The 26,191-nt window shown below is 36.4% G+C and overlaps 1 protein-coding gene across 1 annotated transcript; it reads right to left on the bottom strand.

Annotated features, from left to right (window-relative positions):
* Positions 1-25,854, bottom strand: zfr2 (zinc finger RNA binding protein 2). Its single transcript, XM_084416739.1, has 20 exons — positions 25,723-25,854; positions 23,109-23,355; positions 21,436-21,550; positions 20,669-20,881; positions 19,750-20,048; positions 18,308-18,490; positions 16,898-17,111; positions 13,619-13,767; positions 11,224-11,343; positions 10,894-11,039; positions 9,594-9,720; positions 9,070-9,272; positions 7,864-8,032; positions 6,285-6,432; positions 4,771-4,856; positions 3,692-3,787; positions 3,494-3,605; positions 2,522-2,619; positions 613-2,444; positions 1-53 (listed from the first exon to the last, which is right to left on the bottom strand). Exons 1-19 carry the CDS (start codon positions 25,788-25,790, stop codon positions 2,271-2,273), a joined length of 2,967 nt encoding a protein of 988 aa, XP_084272865.1. The 5' UTR covers positions 25,791-25,854; the 3' UTR covers positions 1-53; positions 613-2,270.
* Positions 25,855-26,191: the final 337 nt, after the last annotated feature.

A 26,191-nucleotide genomic window follows, 5' to 3' on the forward strand; every position in this document is an offset into this window, starting at 1 on the left:
TACAGAGTACCGAACATCAGCAGCTCGTCAGAACTTCAAGGTGTTCGAGAAGACTGTGTATCAAGATGTTAAAGTAACAAAGAAATGCAAAAAGTTCATTTACAAAACTCGATACACACTTAAATTTAATAAAAAATGTCACTGCTAAAAGTGATTAAAAATGGTGGAAAAAAGCCCCAAAAACTCAATATGAAACAGTAAGATTTTTGTTAATAAATCAATACAATACAATAATAATAATAAATAAAAAAGTCCCGACTTCTCACACCTGCAAAAAAAAGGCTAAATGTTTTTAAAAATTATATGAATTTATTAATTTATATAGGTCACACTACATAACCCCTTGACTGCAAAAAAGCTATTTAAAATGTTAAAAATGTAATAAATAAATAAAAATACCTAAACTGAATTGACCACTTTACTTTAAAATACCAAAAGGTAGTTAAAAAAAAGATGCACAATATATATCTCAAAACATCATCAGAAATACGTATACACAATAATTGCCAAGTAACATAGTAGTCTAGCTTTCTAAATCCAGTAACAGTGCAGCATGAAATTAAAACCAACTTAAATGATGTCCTAGATGTTTTCAAGATTCATTTCACTCACCAGCAGGAATGGCGGAAGATTGTGTTGCTTGTGTCGAAGTCCATGTGAGCAGTTACACACTCAGAGGTTTATTACACACAAGCTCACTTCCTCCAGATATCGCGGCTCTGACGTGTTGTTTTTCCACCCCATTTATGACCATAGCATAAATATAAAGCAAAAAAAAAAAAAAAAAAAAAAAAAACCTGAAGCTGAAGCTGACTTCAACTCAAGCCAAAACAGACACAGACACCGTTTAGTCCGATCATTTTCTGTTTATTTAGTTAAGCAGCACTACACAGATATTCCAAATAAAAGATCACAATATAATTTTTCACAGTCCTACAAAACGAGAACAAACACTCAGCAGGAACATTTAAAAATGCCGGGAATCGATTGCATTAACGTTATACATAAAAACACGTGGCAGAACATAACTCAGGCGATATGAATAATCACTTTAAATGTACTAATAGCAATCTTCCTAGTGCGCATCTCTCGTTAGACTTTACTCTTTTGTATAAAAAACTTAAGAATAGAGAGGTATTACATTATATTATATTGCAATATGAAGAACCGTAAATTCACCTCCTCGTTCACATTTCAAGTACTTTAAATCTTTACCGCAGGCACGTGTGAAGAACCACAGACTTGTGAAACTAATCGCGTCGTTCGCTAGAAGAGAACAACAGTTTCGATACCCTGTCGAAACGCCAGCTTCTCACTGTGAAATGAGCGATTATTCAGTATGCAAATTAAAATAATGATAGCAGAGAAGTATTTTTGTGCACCGCGTGATTTATTTTTGCCCTCAAGCGGTTACAGATCTGATACCTAAACGTGTATAAATCCAGTGTCGGGTTAATAAACAACCACACAAAGCTGATTCGTGTCGTTTTAAACAGCTAATTAGTGAATACTACTAACTACCTATTTTAAAAACGTAAATTTTTTAAAGATACAAGTAATTTCTTTGCATTCACGTCATACATAATATTATTATACATTATAATAATATTATATAGAATAAAACTGATTTATATTCATAAATATATCTAAATATTTTGTTTTATATGCAGTGGGATCCAAAAGTCTGAGACTTTTTACATTTTCTCCCCGAAACATTTTTTATTAAATTATAACAATTTGCATATAAATGACCATTTGTTTACATATTCAATTGCCTTTATTTCATTAGTTACGGAGAAACAGTGCAGAATCTGAAATATTTCTTATATTGTTACACTGATTGTTTTACATTTTTTTTGAAATCATAAAACGTGTTTATTTCCACAGTGAAATGTGTGAAAAATAAAAATCTCAATGTGTTCTCAGACTTTTAGGCCCCACTATATATTTGATGTAAACATAAAAAAAGACTGGCCTGTGTCGAGATAATTAAAGCTTTTAATTAAGTGCCATTAATATGTGAAAGTGCCTAATAGAGCTAATGTGACGTTCAGTAACTCAGTTTATTTTATATGTCGATTTGAACCTCATGAGCATTTCGGCCTATTTTCAGCTCAGATGTAATAGAACGACGTATTACATCATAAAAGGGGAACTACTGTTTTTTCCATTTCTTGTCCTTTTGAAAAAACGGAACCATCAAGTGTTATTTTTCCCCTTTGAGTGATATTTATACATTTTAAAAGGACGTAGAAGATTACGCAGACATCTCAAGGATGGTTCGAATCATCTTTTTTATCCTTCTTTCCGTCGGTTTCTCCCTCCCCGGGGTCGCTGCCCTCTCGTCGCCTCTTGCGGTTTCGAGCTGCAGCTTTGGAGGCCGGCAAGGAGCCCATGCCCAGAACTTTATGGATCTGACGGAAAGCCAACAGTCGCAGTGCGTGCTGAAAAACAGACATCGCTTTCAGAATAGCTACAATGAAATGAATGGAAACTTTGGCAAGTCACACCCGTTTAGTACCTGTGCGCTAGCGGTCACGTCTTCCCTAGCTTGTTTCGACATGCTTCCCAGAGAGTCCGTTTGACCTTTCTCACAGGGGTCTTGAAGACCTGGGCCATCTGAGGGTTGGAGAGACATTTAATGAAATAAATATTAGGTGAAAAACGTTTAAAATTTAAAACGAAAATTAGAAATGCTGTCTCGGCAACTAAATTAAATAAATATTAGATGAAAAAACGTAAACAAAAATGAGAAATGTTGCCTTGGCAACTAACAGAAATAAATGTTAGATGAAAAACTTAAACAAAAATGAGAAATGTTGCCTTGGCAACTAACTGAAACAAATATCAGATGAAAAAAATGTAACTTAGAAAACAAACAACAATTAGAAATGTTTCCTAGGCAACTAACTGAAATAAATATTAGATGAAAAACTTAAATGAAAATGAGAAATGTTACCCTATTAGATGAAAAACTTAAACAGAACTTAGAAACGTTGCCTTGGCAACTACCTGAAATAAATATTAGATTAAAAACTTAAACTTAGAAAATGTAAACAAAACTTAGAAATGTTGCCATGGCAACTAACTGAAATAAATATCAGATGAAAAACTTAAATGAAAATTAGAAATGTTACAATATTAGATGAAAAACTTAAAACTTAGAAAACATAAATGAGAAATGTTGCCTTAACAACTAACTGAAATAAAATAAGTTAAATTTAAAAGTATTAAAATTACTAAAACTGTAATAAAATAGAAAGGTAAATAAAAATTATAGAAATAGTAAATAGAAATATTTCTAAATATTTCTATATATTCCTAAAAAATATTTTTTAGGAAAACAAGTTTTAATAGAAATGCCAAAAGCCCGACAGAATTACTAAAATGTAAACTAGAATTAAAATGAAAATGGAAATATAAACACAAAAGCTAATTCAAAATTCTAATAAATACTACAACAGTATATAAATGTTACTAAAATAACTCCTACCAGGCAGGAGAATCCCGGTGGTGATGCATTCGAGGACCCTCCTCAGAGCTTCTCCGGGACCTAGGGGACCGGTTGCGCTGCTAATGGCTTTTTCCACCAGCAGCTCCATAGCCTTCGCCAAAGAAAATCAACACATTAGTTATTATGACCATTATTAGCTGAAGCTAAAATCACCGTTAGCAAACAAAGCTAACTGACCCAGTCGGGCATCTTGCCCCAGGAAGGTACACGCTGACACAGGTCCCGCAGAACCCGAATAATGATGACGCAAGATTGAAGACCGTTTGCCCGAGCCTGTGGACAAAAATCATTAATACGCAACATAATCATAGCTAAAAATGGCATTTCAGTTGTTAATACAAACATAAGTGCTAATGCTAAAATGCTAATACAATTACACTGTTCTGAACAACGGTTGAGTCAAAGGTCAGGAACATACTTTAAGTATGCAAACACTTGTAAGCTAACAGTTCAATTGAAAATACTTAACGGTTACTTATTATTCAGGTAACTAGTTAGCAAACATGTTGACAATCAACTTATTATACTTACATTAACTTATAACTTACATTAACTAACTAGCCCTGCAAGATTTTCTTCAAATTGTTGTTCTGCAATGACCACAGTTGACCTGAGAGAAAACTGGCTTTAGAAGAAAACTAGTTTAGCTAACTACACTAGTACACATACACTACACGTACACTATAGCGCCCCTTGTGGAAATAACGAGAATTCGTAACGCATTACGATGTTAGTTTCGAATTGTTTTTCCACCACGACAGTCGTCAACTTCAGAGAGAAAACTGACTGTAGAAGAAAGTATACGCTAATAAACACATTTGTTGCAGTACTAAGAGTAAGATGCACTAGCGATACATAACTAATTGTGTTCAGACACATTTAGGAGCGCAACTACGAATGAAATCAGTATGTAAAGCGTAAAGTATGTTTCAGGTTTATGCTAAAGCTAGTAGCATTTCAGTAGCTAAGTGTAGCTTTCCCAGTAGCCATATCTAAGCTATCAAGTAAATCTGGAGCTTAAATTCACTGTATTTAGCTACTTTCTGCTAGCAACTTGTAGAATAGCTATTACTTTTACAGTTTTTTTACATTACGTCTGTATGTAACTACTTTATAATTTAAGTTTAGTGTGAGTAGCTTGTAGTGTAGCAAGTTTCTCCGACACTAATCGCAAGGTTGATTACATGTGAACAGCCCTAAAATATTAAGTGCAATTCACACCTATCCTAAAACAATAAAAATATATATTTTTTTACCTGAAACCATTTAGCATGTCGCAGAGCCGCTAAATACTCAAGGCACTTGATCCTGTTGAGGACATCCGGAGGGTCTTTCTCTGACACTGCGAGGACACACGTAGGGAACGTCATCAACTGTATTTAATGCTTTAGTAATCATAATAATAAAGTAAGCAGATCTTGTTATAAAATTATTGTGAAGTAAATAAAACAAAGTTTTGTAGGGGATTTGTCAAACTAGGTAGTGTTAATGTGATCATTACAACACACATCAAAACAAAAAAAAGTGACACCACCAAAATGTCACAATACAAGGGTTTTTCCAACACGTCCAGGTTCCTAAAAAAATTGTTGCAAAGTTATGCAAAAGATGTAGATGGAAAGTATTATTGCTTGGGTCTGTTGATGCAGCCGAGGGCGAATGATTAACAAACCCAAACAGGACAAATATAGAGAACCGTTTGGTGGTTTGAAAGAAACAGAATTGAGAGTATCGTTAGCAAAATAAAATGTCTTCACAATGACCTCAGGTTACAAGTCGGAATTTCAGAGGTTGTTTGAGGTCACCGTTCAAAAACTTTAGGATGAGAGGACGAAATTGTTACAAAGACACATGGCGGATGATAAAATCCACGTTCTCCGTCGGTGCGGTTGAATATACCAATTGAGTTAAACTGAAGTTTAGATTTAGTCTTATTTACAAGACATGAAACTCCAAAATGTTGCTGTGATTGTAAACTATTTATACATCGTCAGTCCAAAAATATTGCAGTGTATTAGTGGCCACAGAGTTTATTTACAGGAGTGACAAATGCATTTTACAACTGAATCACTGTATGGAAAAATAGCTTGTTTTTACAAAAATAATAAAAGAAAAAGGAAAAAAATAAGGTAGTTGCAACTGAATTTACATACAATTGTATGGCGAATATTTTATGCTTTAAAATAAAATAAATAAATTAAATTAAAATAAAGATTATATACAAGTTGTTACTAACAATAATGTTAGCAACTTCATTCTTGAAGTGTTTTAAAATGTAAAAAAAAAACGACGTATCGTATGAAAATGTCAACAATCACAATTTTGCAGGAACGGAGGAGCGACTTCTGTTTTCCGCGCACATGCAAAAAATAAATGCGATTGTCACTCCCAACACATCGTTTACCTTGGCGTGGAAAAAGTCTGTGGTCAAAGCTAAACATCGCTCTCATCCTGAAGTCTTACAACACAACTTGTACAATATTGCACCACAGTGGTAAAGAAAGGTCAGAGATCCTGTTTTTGATTCCTTAAAAAACACTTTCAGAAAGCAACGCAAAACCGAACGAGGGCAAATAATGGACTCCACCGAAAGAAAAGAAGAAAAGAAAATGAAGGCGGGGAAGGGGAATAAAAAAATGAACAGGAAGGCCAATTCACTGATGGAAATTTTTCTGCATGGAAAATCCTTGTTTTTTTGTTTTGTTTTGTTTTTTTTAAAACCAAAGGGAACACATATAGTGCTGCTGAGGGAAAGCACGGGTTCTCTAACCTTTCTCCATGTTGGGGACGGGGTCTTCGCGCATCACTGGCGAGGTAAGAGAGATGGTGACCTGCATTTTTGGTTCCTTGCTTGAAAAAATGACGATGTTGGCTTCCTCAGGGTGTACCTGCACCTCATACTGATCTTCAGAAAAGGTCTGCCGGTTAAAAGGACACTTTGCATTACTACAGAGGAGACGGCGGGGGCCTGAGTAAATGGGCTCTGTATTTTGTCCCTTATAGTCCCAGTGGAGCCATCCCATAATGCACTGGTTAAATGGCGATGTGAATGTGAATGAAGTACACGCCCCAGTCTCTCTCTGTAGGTGTCGTAACCAGGCAGTGAACTAAAGATCAGTTAAAGATACACGGACCACAAAAGCAGCAGCAGAGTAAAAAGCTCATTTATTTGCAGTGTTTTTTTTTTTTTTTTTTACAATATATGAGTGGATCAACATGATAAACGATCCAAAATGTGTCCGGGTCATATTTCATCCCTAAAATCAAAAGGGAAATGATATACTGCATCAAGTAAATAAAGCATGTTTTTAAAATCAGAAAGGTTTGTTGCCTTTTGACATTATTCTAATGACATGTGTCACATTTTCCCCTCGTGATTAGTCATTACCGCAATGTACAACGATCTCATTACTGTAATGTGGACAAAATTGAATTTGTAAAACATATTCATACATAATTAATGATTTGTGCTGGTTTTAAAAGAGATAAAAATAGTTTTTAATGAAGAAATGCTGGAAAGGACAATTATCTGTGTGTTACGGTAATGATTTTATTACATTTATATGTTTTGCTGCATCAATAGCTATGTTTCCATCACAATTTGCAAATTTAACGTGTGCGCAAAATTGGGATATCGCATAAAATGAAAGAGAATAAAAGCACAGTTTCCATCAACATTTTCTCTTGTGTTCAAGAGAACAAAATCATCACTTTCTGGGAAATTGGCACAAAATGTATGTAATAAAAATGCTAAAAAATTTAAAAGTTACTGCATTCGGGGAAGAAACTGTGGCTCTTTTTCCTCCATCATGAATGACTTGAGTCTCACAGCCACGGACGAAGCGCAATAAACGCTGTGTATTTTTATGCGATATCCCAAAATGCGCATCAAAAATAGGTGGATGGAATCATAGTAACGACATTTTAGGGAAAATGTTTACTTGTCAAATAAAAACTAAAAATATACTTCAACTGCTTAATGCAAAATATATTTTTTTATAATAAATATTTACACTGTTTAAAGAAAAGAAAAAATTCCCTTCTGATTCTGTTGTGAAATTTGACCTGCACATTTCTTTGTGAGATTCACAACCAAGCTTTAAGAAATCGAGCATCATCCACAGACTCTACATGTCATTATAAATAGACCTGTCATGACACCTGTGATCATGTGACTTCTCGTGTGGGTGATTTCCACAATGAAACAGCCAAAAAGAAGGAAAACAAGGTGATAAAACCACAAGTGCAAAGATATGAGTATTAACAGATCAATAATGATTTTCAGTGGCTTCGACATAAACATTTCTTTTACATGCATCTCAATGCAAGCAAGAAGAAGACAGTCTTACCGCTAGTTGTTTGGGCAGCTGCTCGGCGACGGTTCTCAGAAGAGTGACGGTGGGTTTCTTGGCCGCTAGCAGGATGAGCTGCACGTTGCGGTCGCCGCGCAGGAGGAGACCTTTAGCCAGGATTCCCACACGCATGACTCCTTTGAGAACACGAGCCTGAGACTCAGACCTGCCCGAGAGGAAGAGCGGAAAGGCCCGTTCACACCAAGAACGAGAACTATAAAGAGCACTATAATGATAACTATATTTGCGTCCACACCAACGAAAGATAGCGGGCCCTATCACACACCCGCGACGCAAGTGTTTTTTGCTAGTTTCAGCCCGACGCAGTTATCATTTTCACGTCCTGCGCCACGTTGTTTCAGTAGCAAATGCATTTGCGCCCATGGGCATCAGCTGGTTTGAAGATTCTGAATGGTCCAGTGAGCACTTTTAGGGCCATAATACGGAAGTGGAAAGACAATAATTTCACCATAAATTTGCCTCGACCAGGTGCTCCTCGCAAGATTTCTGACAGAGGAGTGAAAAGAATAATCAGAAGAGTTGTCCAAGAGCCAACACCAAGTTGTATGGTGTTTTTAGGGTAATGTGCACTGCCATTTCTCCTCCAAATAGGGTGTGTATTATGGCATCCAAACAGTTCAATTTTGCTCTCATGTGACCACACTATATTCTCCCAGTATTTCACTGGCTTTTCCAAATGTTGTGCAGCAAACTTTAAATGAGCTTCAACATGCTTTTTTTCTTCAGTAATGGAGTCTTGCGTGGTGAGCGTGCATACAGACCATGGCGGTGGAGTGCATTACTTACTGTTTACTTTGAGACAACAGTACCTGCTATCTGCAGGTCTTTTTGAAGCTCTCCACAAGTGATCCTTGGCTCTTGGACAACTCTTCTGATAATTCTTTTCACTCCTCTATCAGAAATCTTGCGAGGAGCACTTGGTCGAGGCAAATTTATGGTGAAATTATTGTCTTTCCACTTCCGTATTATGGCCCCAACAGTGCTCACTGGACCATTCAGAAGCTTAGAATGGCGCCTATAACCAATGCCATCATTATGTTTTGCAACAATTAGGTTGCGAAGGTCTTGAGACAGCTCTTCGCTGTTACTCATCATGAGATGTGTCTTGTGTGGGCCTTAAATCTAAACGTCCCCCTACAATTCAACAGTATAAAAAGTCCGGTAGCCAATAAAAGTACTCACTTTTTGTCCGTCACGTCGTCGTGGGCGTCGTCGTCCGCAGAACACGCCTCCTTCTCCAGCAGCGAATCAGACACCAGCTTGAGAGCGCGCTCAGAATGCGAGACGATTCGCTGGACGGCCTGAAGCTCCTCCTCCACGGGGTAGATGGCCGAGTGTTTGGCCATGATGTGCCGGTCGTCGGGCGAATCTGGCCGTCGCACGGGCTGAAGAAGGTTTACCGTTTAATAAAAGCTTGTACACACTTAAAAGAGTAGGTCACTTAAGAATTATTATTCCTCGGCTGGGGTCGTGTCGAGTCTTTGAAGCTGCACTGAAACTGACATTTGGACCTTCAACCCGTTGGACCCCACACTATATAGAGAAAAATCGTGGAATGTTTTCCACAAAAACCTTAATTTCTTTATCAGGAAATTTTAATTCTGAAGTGAACTAATCCTTTAGCTATCTTCTAGCATCAGTTTTGGTCTGTCTGAGAAATGTCCTATCTGAGAATGGCCTTGATTGAGGTCAATGCGTTTACTGACCAGTAGGGGCGGCACCGGCATGTTGGGCCGGCCCATCAGAGGGGGCGGAGCCATCCTGCGCCTCTGATCCCCCCAGTATAACTGCTCCTCCTCCATCCTCCTCCAGTACATGTCCTCCTCGTACCTCCTGCTGGACCACACCGAGAAATCAGGATATAATCATGCTGCCGTAAGCAACACCAAAATTAAATGATTATACATATATTATTTACAGTATAATATTTGCAAACGGTATTACACAAATTATTTAAAGACTGCTGAATTTTAGTAGGGCCCTATGATTACAGCAACACAGAAAACACAGATGGAATTGCGGATTTCAGTCATAAAACGGAATTTACTGTATATCGCAGAATTTTACTGAATTTGTCAAATTTTGGATGAATAAATAAAAAGCAGGTCAGTACATTTAAATCAAATCGCAACATAGACTAGATATAGATTGCCTAGTCAGATTGCCCTGAATATAAAAACTATGAATTGTTATTCAAAGTGACTTCGATCATGTTTAATGCATATTTGATACAAAGTTGAAAGATTCACAATTTTTCACTCCAAAATTATTCAAACAAAAAAAATGCTTGGATAAAAATTTACGAAATAATAACGCACGTTTCAGACTGTGATTGAAGGAGTTAGTCGGGATGCATATTTTATTTGTATTTAATTGTTTTTCATGGTAAAAATGAAACAAATCAAAACTAAAACAAAATTATATTCATAATTATTTTATATAATATTTGCTAATTATTTTTACACTAAAATTAAAGAATGCTGAAATATATAGGTATTTTTCAATATGAATATAAATTATATAGATAATTTATATTCTTATTCAATATGTATATAAATCATATAGATTAATTATTCAAAGTCACTTAAATCATGTCTGATGCCTATTTGATACAAAGTTGTGAAAATATTATTTCAAACAAAATAATTCAAAACAATGTGTTGATAAAATTCCAAAATGCGAAATAAATGTTTCAATGTGATTTTTTTTTTAATTCTATAAATGTTCTATAAATTCTGCAAACTTTTTTTTTTACACTAAAATTATTTAAAAAGTGCCGTTTTTTTTTTTTTTTTTTTTATTATATAAAAATATATACAGGCTTTTTATTTATTTCCCTGAATATACAATGATTAATTATTCTTGATGCATAACTGAATATTTGATGTTTTCACAACTTATCACTTTTAGCATATTTTTTTCATGCTAAATATTGTGACTTGCAGTGAAAAGGCCTTCTGAAATGTGCAATAAACGGTCAGAAATGACGGGAAAGCGGAGGATGACCTCATCTCCATGTGCCAGCGCTGCTCGTCCTCTTGCTGTCTCTTCAGCACAGACTTCTGCTTCTGTTTACGCAGCTTGACTTCCAGAAGCTTCCGCGCTCGATTGCTGGGCTTGATCTCCACAGGAAGGTCAGGGTTCACTTTTTTCTAAAGAAATCATAAGGGGAAGAAACTGGTCAATAACTGCAACCCTGATACGTCAAGCAGTTTTTGCACTGATATCAGAGTCTTATTATTCATTTGTAGTTCATGACATTAAAACGAGTCAAATATTCAAACTGCTGGATTATTCAGTGACAGGCATGTTTTATGGGGGGTGATGATGCGTTACCTTGTACTGCAGCCGGTGTCTCCGGCCTTTCAGGTGCATGTCTTTAGCGTTGGGATCGTTGAAACTGCATTCACACAGTTTACAGTGGAAGCGAATCACCTTACCGTCGTCATTTCGAACCTGAGGAGGGAGAACGCATGATTCAAAGACTTAAGCCCTTCACATATGAACAAATATCCAGTTAGCCTTATGCATCACACACATTTACTAGAGGAAACACTTTTGATCCAGACTGATTTGCGAACCAATTCGGCTGATTCATTTAGGGTGTGTTCACACTTGTAGTTCGGTTCACTTGGTTCTTTTGGTCCGAACCAAAAAAGAAAACGATACATTTAGTTCTGGTTCGCTTAGCGTTCACACTGCCATTTTTAACACCAAACCGTAACATTTATTTGATATATTTTGTGACTGAACGTACTGAACATCCAAAACAATGCAAGACTGTTCTAGACTAAAATGCTCTAGTACATAATAATGGCATTTTTACCAGCCGAGAACTCATGAAGAGATTATCGTTCGTACAGGTACTGTAAAATTAAATTCCAGGTCTTTCAAGGACTTTTCAAGTTTGTATCACATACTTGAAATGGCTCAATATCTATATCAGACGGGCTGCAGCATTAATTTTGCGTGAAAAGATTGTATTTGTTTTTTCAACAACAAAAAAACACTAATTTCATATGTATATATTGTCTTTCAATAATTCAAGCACTTTTCAAGTACTTATTCATAAATATGACTGTTTTCAAGGGTTTTCCAGGACTTCAATAAAAAACAAATCTAATTCAAGCACTTTAAGGACCTATTATGAACAAACCCTGTTATAAAAATGTGTAAATGAGTCAAAACAGTGGCAGGAAATCCTCAGTTACACACAAACGAAGATCTGTTGCTACATCGTGACTATGGCCCTTTCATAACCATAAGCCTTTGCAATTTTCCTCCGAATCCACACTATTGTGAGTCTGACGTAATGCCGCTTTGACTAGAAGTTGCGAGCACCCTTCTGAAGCCTAAAGCGACAAATGGGACACGCTACGGTCTCATGGACTTAAGGCGAGACACTACAGGTGAATAGGGTAACATTTTTAACTAGCAGATATCACCATGAAACTTTCCCAGTTGATTACTTACATTAAGATGAGAAACAAATGTATTACGAGTTTTCTGTAATTTAATGTTTAAATATGCAAATTAGGCAATATCTAATTAAATATGCACTCATTTGCATATATTAAAACAAAAACGAAATCTGAGTATTGGATAAAGCCAGGTTAAAAATTATTTTTTCATTGTGTTCACATATTAGATGGGAAAAAATTACAGAGGGATTTATGGATATCTACTTTTGTTATCCTGTAAATCAGAATATACTGTCAATAGCCTTAAAAAAAGGATTTTCGCCATATTTTTGGGAATAAAATGTTATATAAATCAGGCTAGGAATAATATATTTTACAAATCCCTCTGTAAATGTCTTCATAATATAACTAGGTACAAGACTGGAAAGTTTGGTGTATATAGGTGCTACTGAAGTGGAGATTTCGGACTTGGAGTATGAGAGAAAAGTCATTTTGAGAAAACGGGCTTTAAAGATTTATCATCAGCCAATGAGATCAGCGCATTCAGCCCTTTTACTTTCACGATTGGTTGCTGATAAAAAGGAAATGACCATATTTGGATCCGACAGCATTGTACAGGAGAGAGAGAGCTTCCTAACGGTGCATGTGATGACAGGCTGACGGCAGTGATCGCGGAGCAGCATATTGATTAAGAACGCAAACTTTTGTTGAATTTATGAGAAATCTACAGACGCAAACAGACAAAGTGTAATAAAATAAAGACCTAAATGTGTATTTCGGACTTTTTTTTCACCACAAGTCTGAAAGAAGACGTGTTATTGAAGACAAATATCCAAAAATCTCAAAATTGACCAGTAAAAAAAACCCAGATGTTTTTGCCTGCCGTGTCTCGCCTTAACGGACACGCGCGCACGGCCACTATTGTAAGTCCACAAGAGCACAAGTGCATATGAAGTGGGCATGGCCTATGATGAGAAAAACCAGGTACGCTTGAGCATTCGGTCCTTTTTAGGGTCCCATCTTGTGACATCACTTCCTGTTTTCGGTTGGTTTAGATGTCTTTTGTCCGTGTTGCGTTCATATTTCAGTCGAGCCGCACCAGAGATTGTTTGTAAGCTGAAAATGCGGGTCTAGGTCTGTTTGTTTGGTGCGCATGGCAGCGTTCACACTTCTTCAAAAGAACCGCACTAACAAGATCAATTCAACCAGAGTTCGTTTTAATTGAACCAAACCTGCCATGTGTGAACTTTCACACCCTTAAACTATATGTAACCGGTGAAACATCTGAGAGTTTGACTGAACGGTCTCACCTCTTCCACATAATCGTGTCCCACAGGCTGAATGTCTCCTTGAGCTCCTGCTCCGTCACCGTCCTCATCATCACTCGAAGGGTCCGTCTTCACCGCGGGCGGCTTCACCTCCTCCATCTTCACCGGAGCAGCTGTGGAGGCTCGACTGCCTGAAGACAAATGGATTTTGGGGGATTTATTTCTAATTTACTTCATTTATGTGTCTGCAACGTGGCTGTTCATACACTGGGAGAAAAAAATGTTTCTTTACCAAATTTCACTCAGAAATTGCTAGTAAATTTCACATTAATTACAAAGAAACAGCAAGTAAAACATTGAATCAGGGTTCGTTTACATGACAACGATGTACTAAAAACAGAAACGTTTTTCCAAAAAAAAAAAAAAAAGCTGTATTCTGCTGTCAGGCCAGTAGGTGGCGATGTCACTTTGAAAAGATAATAGACTGGACATGTAATACGCATGACGTCACCGTTTTTAAAAATTTGAGCTTTTGTAGTTTAGACAGAGACGATAACGGTATCAATTTCAAAAACTTGCACTTTGAACACCGTTGTCCTGTAAATTAATGGCCAAAATGCATAAAAAGTTTTTAGTTGAAAAAAGTGTCGTGAAAATGAACCCTTTAACATGAAATTTACAATCATTTATTTAGTTAAAAGTATGAATGAACATTGCTTAAATGTGGAAATGTAATATGTAATTAAAATACATATATCTTAAATTCAGTTTTTGAGTGTAGTTTGTTGTACGATTACTATCTGACCTATCTGGCCGATGAGTAAGATTATGTGGAATAAATATCACAACTCTATAAAGCAGAAGCAGAAATACTGAGCAATGATTGTGTGTTGATTTCATGTCTAAATCTGAAAGATTGCATTACGGCATGACGACCGAATGCGTATAAATAGATGCTTCTTCTGCAAAACAGGATGTAAAGCATCTATTTCCTCATCATGCTGGTTTTGCGAGTGATACATTTAAGAGGAAATATCATCCATATCTCTGATAAGTGTGAATGCTGATTGTGCTGAAGGTTAAATTAAGACGAAGTGCATCACACTTAATATGGAAAAATCACATCCCTAGTAAATGATTCATAAAATTATTCTTGCAGTTGTGAATAAATTTCTGTGCAAATTTGTTGAATAATTCCTGCAATACCAAATAAATTTCGGCATAAATAATTCTTCAAAATAATTCTTGCAATTTAGAATAAATTTCTGTGTAAATCATTCTTACAATAATTCTTGCAATTGCGAATAAATTTTGGAGTAAATCATTCTTACAATAATTCTTGCAATTGACCTTTCGCCAGCCCCTCCCCCAAAACGGCCATTGTCCAATCACACATCATAGCAACCGTTACTATGTGAGCAGGTCCGACAAACATTAGCAAGATGGTGAAGCGTGCGCCCCATAGACAGTATTAAGGGTGCGCCCACGGCGTTTGTAAATCGGACACTATACCCCGAGAGATTGTCTGGAGGAGTTGTGTTCTTTCCCAAAGCCGAAAACACAACGTGAACGATGCCTACAATGGATAAAACAGTGTGGACGGCCCCACTCCCAGTTAAATGTGTCGAATATTACGAGGCATAAATACGTCTGCTGGCTGTGGTGTCGATGGCTACTTAAAGGTTTTTTTGTTTTGTTTTTCTGATCTGAAAAACTATCCTATCTGTTACTCAAAAAACATAATATTGTCTGAACCGCGAGTTTTATGATCCGTTGCCCCACTAATAAATATTATGGTCTCAACCGCGAGTTTTGTGATCTGTTGTCCCCCTAATAAATATTATGGTAAGTGCATTGTGAAAGACAAGCAATGAAAGTTATTTAGATGCAAATTAAGGCTATGTCTGGTTAAACAGTTATTGTGTGATTTCGTTTATTGTGCGTTGTCAACTTGATGAATTTAATTTTTGGAAGAAAATGCACCACGTACTTTTGTCAATGATATAAGTTATAGCTAAAAGATTGTAAAAGCTTTCAGTTCACCCTGCCTAATTGTAGTTGAAAAGTCAAATTAAGCTTGATTAATGATATACTGTGACTGATCAGATAAACTACAGCATCGAGAATATAACTCCCATGTGTTTTGCAGCATTTAAAATTTTAGTCAGTGTGTTATGCGAAAAAACACACATAAGAAATTATTGCTGACAGCACTTTTATTTTCAGAGTTTTTTTCTTTCACACAAAAACACAACAGAGTGTCTTTCAATGCTTTTAAACACTTGTTTTCTTGTTCTTTGTCATATCACAAATGATGTGTATGAACACCGGTAAGCAGTCTCGATAGAGACGTAGATAGTAGTCGTGTCTCCTTCATTGCGTATTTTTATATTTTGAATATATCCCTCCACTGCATACTGTAACCCCTTTTGCCTCGATCTGGAGGATATCGCGGAGGTATTGCTCCAAAAATGGTCACTGACACGCACGGGTATACCTCTTCCCGTCATGGCAATCTGTCGCGCTGGTCGTGTTTGACGATTTGTTTGTCGGACGTAGCAACAGTAACTAAGGGGGGCGGGGCTCGGCGAAAGGTCAATTGCGAATAAATTTCGGCGTAAATCATTCTTAAATTAATTATTGTAATTGCGAATAAATTTCGGCGTAAATCATTCTTACAATAATTCTTGTAATTGCGAATAAATTTCGGCGTAAATCATTCTTACAATAATTCTTGCAATTGCGAATAAATTTCAGCGTAATCATTCTTACAATAATTCTTGTAATTGCGAATAAATTTCGGCGTAAATCATTCTTAAATGAATTATTGTAATTGCGAATAAATTTCGGCGTAAATCATTCTTACAATAATTCTTGTAATTGCGAATAAATTTCGGCGTAAATCATTCTTACAATAATTCTTGCAATTGCGAATAAATTTCGGCGTAATCATTCTTACAATAATTCTTGCAATTGCGAATAAATTTCGGCGAAATCATTCTTACAATAATTCTTGTAATTGCGAATAAATTTCGGCGTAAATCATTCTTACAATAATTCTTGTAATTGCGAATAAATTTCGGCGTAAATCATTCTTACAATAATTCTTGCAATTGCGAATAAATTTCAGCGTAAACATTCTTACAATAATTCTTGTAATTGCGAATAAATTTTGGCGTAAATCATTCTTACAATAATTCCTGCAATTGCGAATACATTTCTTTGTAAATCAACCGTAAAATGTATTATTTTGAACACAGATAGTATTACGAAAGATTGACAGAAATTCGTTCTGCTCAGCTTCCACTCAACTCCACTCACCGATAATGGCAACTTTAGCAGCGGTGGGTTTTTTCACAGGTTTGGAAGGAGCCGCCGCTAGCATCTTCTGCGCCACTGATGCAGGGGTGGGAGCGGTCGTCGTCGTCGTCGCCGTTTTACTAGTAGTCATCGTCGTGGCAACAGAGGCGGAGCTCACGAAAACGGGCTCCGTGGAAGGGATGGGTTTGCCTAGTTTAGTGTGTAACTTCACGACCTGAGGAAAGGTTTGGCAGAAGATGCATTTCAGATTAGTCAAGTACGCCAACAAAGCGTGTTCAAAAGCATCATATCTGATACGCAAATCTTTCAAAAAGTTATCAACATGATCACAACTTTTGCGTTGTACTAATAATATTAATAGCTCATATTTTTTCATTAAATAAAAGGTGTTTTTGAATAGAATTGTACAAACGTCCGCCTTCAGCTCGTGCTTCATGTGTGTTTTTGCTGTGAAATCTTTGTTGATTTTTATAAGAATATCTTTTATATTGTTAGTAATATTTCAAGATCAACACATACTGGACTGAAGCAAGTTAGGTTTAATAGATTATCCATACATTATATTTCAGTCAAATCTGTGATCTCAAACATCATTGTATTGAATTATATATTTTAAAACTACAAAGCTTTGATCATAAAACTAAGAATTTAAATCTTATCTTAATAAGACATATTATTGAGAGATATAGAGTGACGACTGATATTTATATGCATTTTATGCAAGTAGTCTTCTATACTGTTATATAGATTGACTTGCATTACAACATATCAGAATTTTATCATTTTAGTTACTGTATGCAAGTTTGGTCAGTAAGAATTTTTTTTGGGGGGGGGGGGGAATAAATAAAAGAAATCAATACTTTTATTTATCAAGGATGAATTAAATTGATCAAAAGTCACAGTAAAGACATTTAAAATGTTACAAAAGATTATATTTCAAATAAATGCTGTTCTTTTGAACTTTCTATTCATCAAAGAATGCTGAATTTTTGTTTTACACAACGGTTTTGAACATTGATAATAATAATTAATGTTTTTTGAGCATCAAATCCGCATATTAGGATGATTTGTGAAGGATCATGTGACACTGAAGACTGGAGTAATGATGCTAAAAATTCAGCTTTGCTCGCCGGAATAAATTACATTTTAAAATATATTAAAATTGAAAACAGTTATTTTATATTGTCATATTATTTAACAATATTACTGTTTTTTTGTTGTTTTTGTATTTTTAATCAAATAAATGCAGCCTTGGTGAGCAGAAGAGACTTCTTTTAAAAACCTTAAAAAAATCTTTCCCATCCAAAACTTTTGACTGGTATTTTGTCTAAAGCTTCAATAAACTGTTCCATAAAAATAAAAAGATTTCTCCAATACAATTTTTTCATATTATGCTAATATTGGACTCACCTTCTGGTGCTTGGATCCCCGAATGTGCGCGGCATAAGCATCGGCGCCGGTGCAGGAGACGTCACACAACTCACAGCGCAACTGCGTCTGGACCCCGCGAGGCCCGTTGGTCACCTGACTGACGCTACTCTGAGACGCCTCTTTCTTCTTGTGCTTCTGTCCTTCCAGATGTTCTCGATACGTCTGCAGGAGAGCACAGGGACCCATGTCAATGAAGAAATCAGTTAGCTTCAGTGATGCAGAAAACAGACGCAATCAAGGAATCTAGTCACAAAAATTACCCTAATCAAACGTAGGGTTGAACAATGAATCAAATGGTGATTTAATGGACTAGTGTCTGTGAATATTAAAAGCACAAAAAGACTGCTATTTAAAAATATTGTTTCTAAATTTTATATAGAGTCATTTCACCATTTTATTTGAGAAAAACTATCGTCAGATCCACAGAGAAACTCAAAGCTCTTCACGGCGACCCGGCAAAATAAACGTTGTGACAGAAATACATTACAACAGATATAAATTACTATTTGTACAGTAGCATGTATTTTTGAAGGAATATTACACAATTGTTCTTCTGTGTTTTGATTTTAACAGTAAACATCTGTTGTACAGCACTTTCTTTGCCAAAAATAATTGTTTTAACAGATTAAACTTATAATATCATTGCCTTTATTTGATTAACACAGATAATACATTTGTATTAAATCATAAATCCAGAAATATTCAAACAGAATCTTTGGGAGACATGCTTTTTGATTACCAACATTTTATTATCATTAACACCATTAAAATGGATTCAACAAAATTGTAAAGAAATTTGGGGAGAAAAAAATGAACTAAAAATATACGTTTTGTTTTTAAATGGTATAAGTTTCACAATTGCAATGAATTGGACACGCTTTTTGAAAATTAAAATAAACCATTTAAAATAGAATGAGAACAGAAAAAATAAATAATAATAATAATAAAAAAAAAAAAACAGAAAAAAAAAACAAAAAAAAACAGAAAACTGATGTCGTGGGGCCCTAAAATATATACGTTTTGTTTTTAAATGTTATAAGTTTCACAATTGGAATTTAATTAGATATGCTTTTTGAAAATGTAAATTAAACCATTAAAATAAAATCCAGAAAAATGTAAACAGAAAAAAAATAAAAGAATTTGGGAAGAATAAAACTGAATTTGGGGGAAAACCTTTAATGGATTTCATTGGGCCCTAAAAATATTTTTTTGTTTTTAAATGGTTAAAAAATAACAGTAAAATGTAAAACAGAATGTAAGTTTTGTTTTTAAATAGTATAAATTTCACTATTGCAATTAATTAGAGTATTAAAATAAACCATTAAAATAGAATGAGAAAAAAATTTGGGGAAAAAATTCCCAGATTTCATGGGGGCCCTAGTTCTCCCATTTGACAATGGTGTTTTGTGGCGAGCGCTCACCTGTGGGCCGGCGCAGCTGATCTTGCAGATGTCGCAGTAGTGCAGCTGAGGCTGTTTCGGCGGGCCTTTGGGCTTCTGGATCTTGTTCTGGTGGAAAACGGGCTTCTTGTACGCGCTGACGGCGGGGCTGCTGGTGCTCCAGGACGAGTTGACGAGCTGTTTGGGAGGCTGTTGTGTTTGCTGTGGCGGTGGAGGCGGAGGCTGTTGAAGAGGAGCCTGAGGAGGACACTGAGTCGGCTGGAAGTACGACGGCGCGGATGTGTAACCGCTAGACTCGTAGCTGGAGTAACTGAGACCGGCTGAAGCCACAGAGAAAGAGACACCGTTAGACGAGAGCTGGGGCTATTTGTGGCATATGAGTAGGGTTGGGTATCGTCTGAATTTTAACGATTCTTATCGGTTCCGAATTTCAAATCCAATTAGGAAAAAAAAACAAAAAAAACGTAGATATCATGAAGCTGAATATCATGAACAAAAAATTCAACAGGCTGAAAAACACTTACACAAGGAACTTTTACCTGCGATTTAAAAATACCATAGAAAAACAACTAGCCTGACTAATATAAATGTAAAGCATTATTAAAGACAAGTAAACACAATCGCAACAAATAGATACAACTGAACAAAGATATGATTGAAATAAACAGTGTTTTAAGATTTCCAGGTGTTCAGGTACAGAAACTGTGATCAAATGTAAAATAACACTGCACTTTATAAGTAAAGTACACATTACAAATATCGTTTGTATATCGAGTCGCCTCGCGATTGAATGGTTTAAAGTCATACTGAAATGCCAATAAAGGAATCGATAAGAGGACTCGAAATTTTTATTTTATAACAAGTAGCCGATTCCTGACCTCAAGTATTCGATTTTCGATTTCCAACCCTACATATGAGTGTGAATGTGACGCAGGCGTACCGGAGTAGGACGTGGCCGCTGTGGAGTTGAAGGAAGAGCTGTGTGTGTAAGTGGATATGGGGGCTGGAGTTTGCTGGACGCTGGTGGACGTGGGGTAGATGGTGTAGCTGGAGGACACTGAGCTCGCGGCGGGGGGGGGTTTCAGAGCCGAGACCTGTCTTTGGACCGGCTGACTGTACACTGTGCTCACGGGACTGTAGCCACTCTTCAGCCCTGAAAAAAAGCCAAAGATGTCATCATCAGATACATCTAAACATCCAAAAACGACAGTAGTCAACATTTGAAATGGATCAAAAAAAGAACCGAACAAAAGACAAGAATGGGTATTGTTCAAAATGTATGTTGAACTTTTGATGAAAGGTTTTGATCCACTTCAAATGTTGACTGCTGTATATATTGTTTTGAATATTGACAAGTTTTTTGTTGTTTTTTAACGATATGCATCAGTTCAACCAATCAATCAAGTAAAAAAAAAAAAAAAACTACAATTTTGCAATCTGTAAGTCAAAACAGATCCTGCAATTTATCTTCAAATTTACTTCATACAGAAAAACAGAGCGTTTTTGTGAATAGAAATGTTGCAGACCAGACTCGAACCTGCATCACCCGCATGAGTGCCAAAGCTCAACATGTCCGCGTTTACAAAACAAGCAAAAGCTAAAGCTACATAATAGCCTTTCTTTAAAAACACATAACTGTAACCTTAATGAATCTGTGTAGGCACTTGGCTATGATTGGCTAAACATACAGAGCGAGCTGAGATTCACCTGTCTGGAAGTAGGCCTCGGTTGCGGTTCGCTGCGCAGGTGTGATGCTCGTCTGAAAATACTGCTTGTTCTCGAAGCTGCTGACCGACGGAGGGCGCCCGTAAGTATAATTCTCCTGTAAGAATATCAATTCATACGTGAATGGATAAGAAAAACTACTAATGTAAACAACTGGGGTACATCATTAAAGGGATAGTTCACCCAAAAAATGAATGTTACCCCATGATTTACTCACCCTCAAGTCATCCTAGGTGACATGACGCTCTTCTTTCAGACGAATACAATCAGTTATATTAAAAAATGTCCTGGCTCTTCCAAGCTTTATAATGGCAGTGAATGGCCATTTCTGTTTTGAAGTCCATAAAAGTGCATCTGTCCATCATAAAAAGTGCATCTATCCATCATAAAAGGGCATTTATCCATGATAAAAGTGCATCTTTCCATCATAAAAGTGCATCTATCCATCATAAAAGTGCATCTATACATCATAAGTGCATCTGTCCATCATAAAAAGTGCATCTATCCATCATAAGTGCATCTGTCCATCATAAAAAGTGCATCTATCCATCATAAAAGTGCATCTATCCATGATAAAAGTGCATCTATCCATGATAAAAGTACATATATCCATCATAAAAGTGCATCTATCCATCATAAAAGTGCATCTATCCATCATAAAAGTGCATCTGTCCATCATAAAAGTACATCTATCCATCATAAGTGCATCTGTCCATCATAAAAGTGCATCTATCCATGATAAAAGTGCATCTGTCCATCATAAAAGTGCATCTATCCATCATAAAAGTGCATCTGTCCATCATAAAAGTACATCTATCCATCATAAGTGCATCTATACATGATACAAGTGCATCCATGATAAAAGTACATCTATCCATCATAAAAGTGCATCTATCCATCATAAGTGCATCTGTCCATCATAAAAAGTGCATCTATCCATCATAAAAGTGCATCTATCCATGATAAAAGTGCATCTATCCATGATAAAAGTACATATATCCATCATAAAAGTGCATCTATCCATGATACAAGTGCATTCATGATAAAATGCATCTGTCCATGATAAAAGTGCAAGTGCATCTATCCATCATAAAAGTGCATCTATCCATCATAAAAGTGCATCTATCCATCATAAAAGTGCATCTGTCCATCATAAAAGTACATCTATCCATCATAAGTGCATCTGTCCATCATAAAAGTGCATCTATCCATGATAAAAGTGCATCTGTCCATCATAAAAGTGCATCTATCCATCATTTTTTGCACTTTTGCATTGCACTTTTTATGATGGACAGATTCACTTTTATGATGGATAGATGCACTTTTATGATGGACAGATGCACTTTTATCATGGATAGATGCACTTTTATGATGGACAGATGCACTTTTTATGATGGACAGATGCACTTATGATGGATAGATGCACTTTTATGATGGATAGACGTACTTTTATGAACTTGAAAACAGAAAAACCCATTCAATGCCATTATAAAGCCTGGAAGAGCCAGGACATTTTTTAATATAACTCTGATTGTATTCGTCTGAAAGAAGAATGTCATATACACCTAGGATGACTTGAGGGTAAGTAAATCATGGGCTAATTTTCATTTTTGGGTGAACTATCCCTTTAATATAAGAGTCAAGAAAACACTGACCGGTTCAGTCAACACCTGGTATGTTTGAGGGGTGGTCGTGGGCTGCGGGGTCGTTTCGGGCGGCCGGTAGCCGTAGTTGGGGGTGGGATGGGGCTGGTAGGTGGGGTAGGGGGCAGTCACTGCGGGGCGGGCCGGTTGGGCAGTGGGCGCAGGGTACGAGGCCGTCACCGCGTGGGCCACTCCAGGGGCGGGCTGGACGCTATAGCTGCCCGTGGTTGGATGGGAATATGCTGGAGGCGGCTGGGCGCTGGATGGAAATTTTGGGGTTCAGAAACAATGTAGTCACTACTGTCAGTTTGGAACAATTGCAATTTTGTTGTTTGTTAAAGTTGTTGAAATAAGTCTCTTATGCTCCTGAAAAAGATTTATCATGATTTCCCCCCAGAAAAAAAAGTAGCAAAAACTGTTTTCAGCATTGATAATAAAAAGAACCATATTTAATAATACTGATTACCAATAATATTTGAGCAGCAAATCAGAATATTAAATGATTTATGACATTTGGTCATGTGACACTGAAGTCTGGAGTAATAATGCTGAAAAATTAGCTTTGACATGCCAGGAATAAATTACAATTAAAGTTAGGGTAGGCAATTTCAGAGAGGCTAGCAATAGCAAGCTAGCTTTGAAAGAATTTAATCCCAAACAAAGATTCAAAAATAGTTTAGTTTTTTATCCCAGAGACATAGTTACTAAATGCTGCTAAGTTTGACATTTCCATCATGTGCAATATGACAAAATAAGCAGAATGTTTGTCCTGACGGTCTTGTGAGCGTGGATTATGCATTTTATTTCTCTCATCCATCTTAGTCTTCATTCATTTTATTTATTATGATGGAATTTTTTTTATTTTTATTGATGTTTCTTGTTTCATCATATCCATTGTGTTTTTTGCATTTGAGTGGCAATGCACCAGTAATGAAGTGTAGCTTTATTAATTTTGTTGCATACAAGTACAAAGGTAGTCAATTCAATTCAATCCAACGCTTCAGAGCGTCTCCAAAGCCACGCCTCCTTCAAAAACATATGAACGTGTACAGCAGAGTCTGCAAAGCGTCCCGAGACCGCATTAAAATTACCTCATGTCTCAAAGCACATAACATTATAATAATAATGAACGCAATCAATTTAGAGAGCTCGGACTTGTACCAGGTGACTGCTGCAGATTCATTTCGCCGTTGATAGTGTTGACATAGAAACTAGGGATGCACCGATATGAAAATGTTGGCCAATACTGACAACCGATAATTCTTTTTATTTGAAAGCCGATAACTAATATATTGGCCAACAAATCTAAGTCCATATTTTTATATAATTTTTGAGAGCCTAGTTACAAAAACAAAAGTCTCACTATTAAAAGCCATGTCCCAAGCACACAATTATAACATTTTCATTATCATTTTTATGTAGCCTAGCCTATATGATATACTTGTGCTGTGCATATTGCACTGAACTGTTTTCCTTTTTTGAAGTGATTCCAATCACATTTCAAGCGATTTAAAACCATCACGGCAAACAACGCGCATCTGAAGTGTCTCAGCTGAAGGAATTATTTCCATTATTTATCGGCTTTTAATATATCAGCCAAATTTTCTTATTGGGCCGATAACGATAACAAAAAATTGACATATACTGTATCGTCCAATATTGATATGGTGGCCGAGATATATAGTGCATCCCTAATAGAAATGCACAAATCCGAGTCAGCTTCGGGTGGAACGTCACGGGTTGCCATGTCATAATAACGGTTACGACACTGCATAGTGTTTTTTTTGGTTCAGGAGGAACTGTAAAAGGTGGTCGCTGTTTGTTTGCGGCGCTCTGTGACTGACTGCCTACAATAATTTGGAGTGAATGTAATGATTGGACAAATAATTTTTTATCCTGAGACTTCCACAGAAGATATATGCATTTTTTTTTATATGTAGACCAGTTCAATTATTGATTGCTATCAAGATGTGAGGAATTTCAACCAAAATAACAAAAAGTGTTTATGAAAAAAAATTGCCTACCCAACCTTTAATACTTTGAAAATAGGAAACATATTTTAAATTGTAATATTTCATAGCATTACTGTTACTGTATTTTTAATCAAATAAATGCAGCCTTGATCAGCATAAGAGACTTCTTCTAAATGTAAAAAAAATATGAATTATTCCAAACTTTTGCAGTGCATGACACCTTACAAATGTCCAAAATACCACGGTAATAGCGTTGGAAAAAAGAGTATTCAGTTTACAAGGGTACTTTGAATCATTTTAAACATTGTACTTTCATATAAGAGTAGCTATATGCACAATTTATATGAACCATTTACAGTGCTTGTTAAAATGACAATTATATGTTCACCATGGTATTTACATGTAGTACTATGATATTCTGGAAGGTAGTAGCTGTCAATAAGCACGACAGCTCCATCGAACTTATACTAGCACTCGCATATATCCCGCAAACCCACTTTAACGATATTAAAAATCATGCAAGCATCAATAAATACACAAACAGCAGCAGCTCATGGAAATTTGAGCCCTGGCCGTCCCCAACACATATGTTCTGTGGCTCTGTGACTGCTGTAAATAAGCGATGTGATCATGCACATATGTTTATCTTGTACCTGTACTGCGGGCCGGCGGCGGCAGCAGCTGCATGTGTGAATCCATAATAATTACTGGCCGCCATCATAGAAACTTCAGCAGCAGCAGCAGAGCGGCGGCGGCTCCGGCGGTCACGTGATCGGTCACGTGTCTTTGACGTCAACTGTCACATTCGCGCCACTGCCCCCCGCGGCGCCTAAAAATAAACCGTCATAATGTGACTGACGACGAATTACTATTATAAATAGAATTATAGCTAGTAGTTAATCAATCAGTGGTGCACTGTGGTGTTCTGAAATGGTGAGGTCAGGATTTTAAGCATTTTTATATTCATATAAAGTAAGAATGCAGTAATAAATTTCAGATTTTGTGTATGTTTTTGTGAATTCAAATGCTCGATAAACAATCATGATGGTCTCAGGCACGGATGCCTTTAATTTGACTAAAAAAACACCTCAATCACGTCATCATTTTCCAGTTTCATTTGGA

Source organism: Rutilus rutilus (genome assembly GCF_951802725.1).
Source record: "Rutilus rutilus genome assembly, chromosome: 8".
NCBI classification, from domain to species: domain Eukaryota; kingdom Metazoa; phylum Chordata; class Actinopteri; order Cypriniformes; family Leuciscidae; genus Rutilus; species Rutilus rutilus.

Coding starts and splice junctions, on each gene's coding strand:
- zfr2 (XM_084416739.1), bottom strand. CDS start 25,790: ATGATGGCGGCCAGTAATTATTATGGATTCACACATGCAGCTGCTGCC. Junction 3,606..3,691: donor GGGGCAAGATGCCCGACTGG/GTCAGTTAGCTT, acceptor TCTTTGGCGAAG/GCTATGGAGCTGCTGGTGGA. Junction 2,620..3,493: donor CACCGGGATTCTCCTGCCTG/GTAGGAGTTATT, acceptor TCCAACCCTCAG/ATGGCCCAGGTCTTCAAGAC.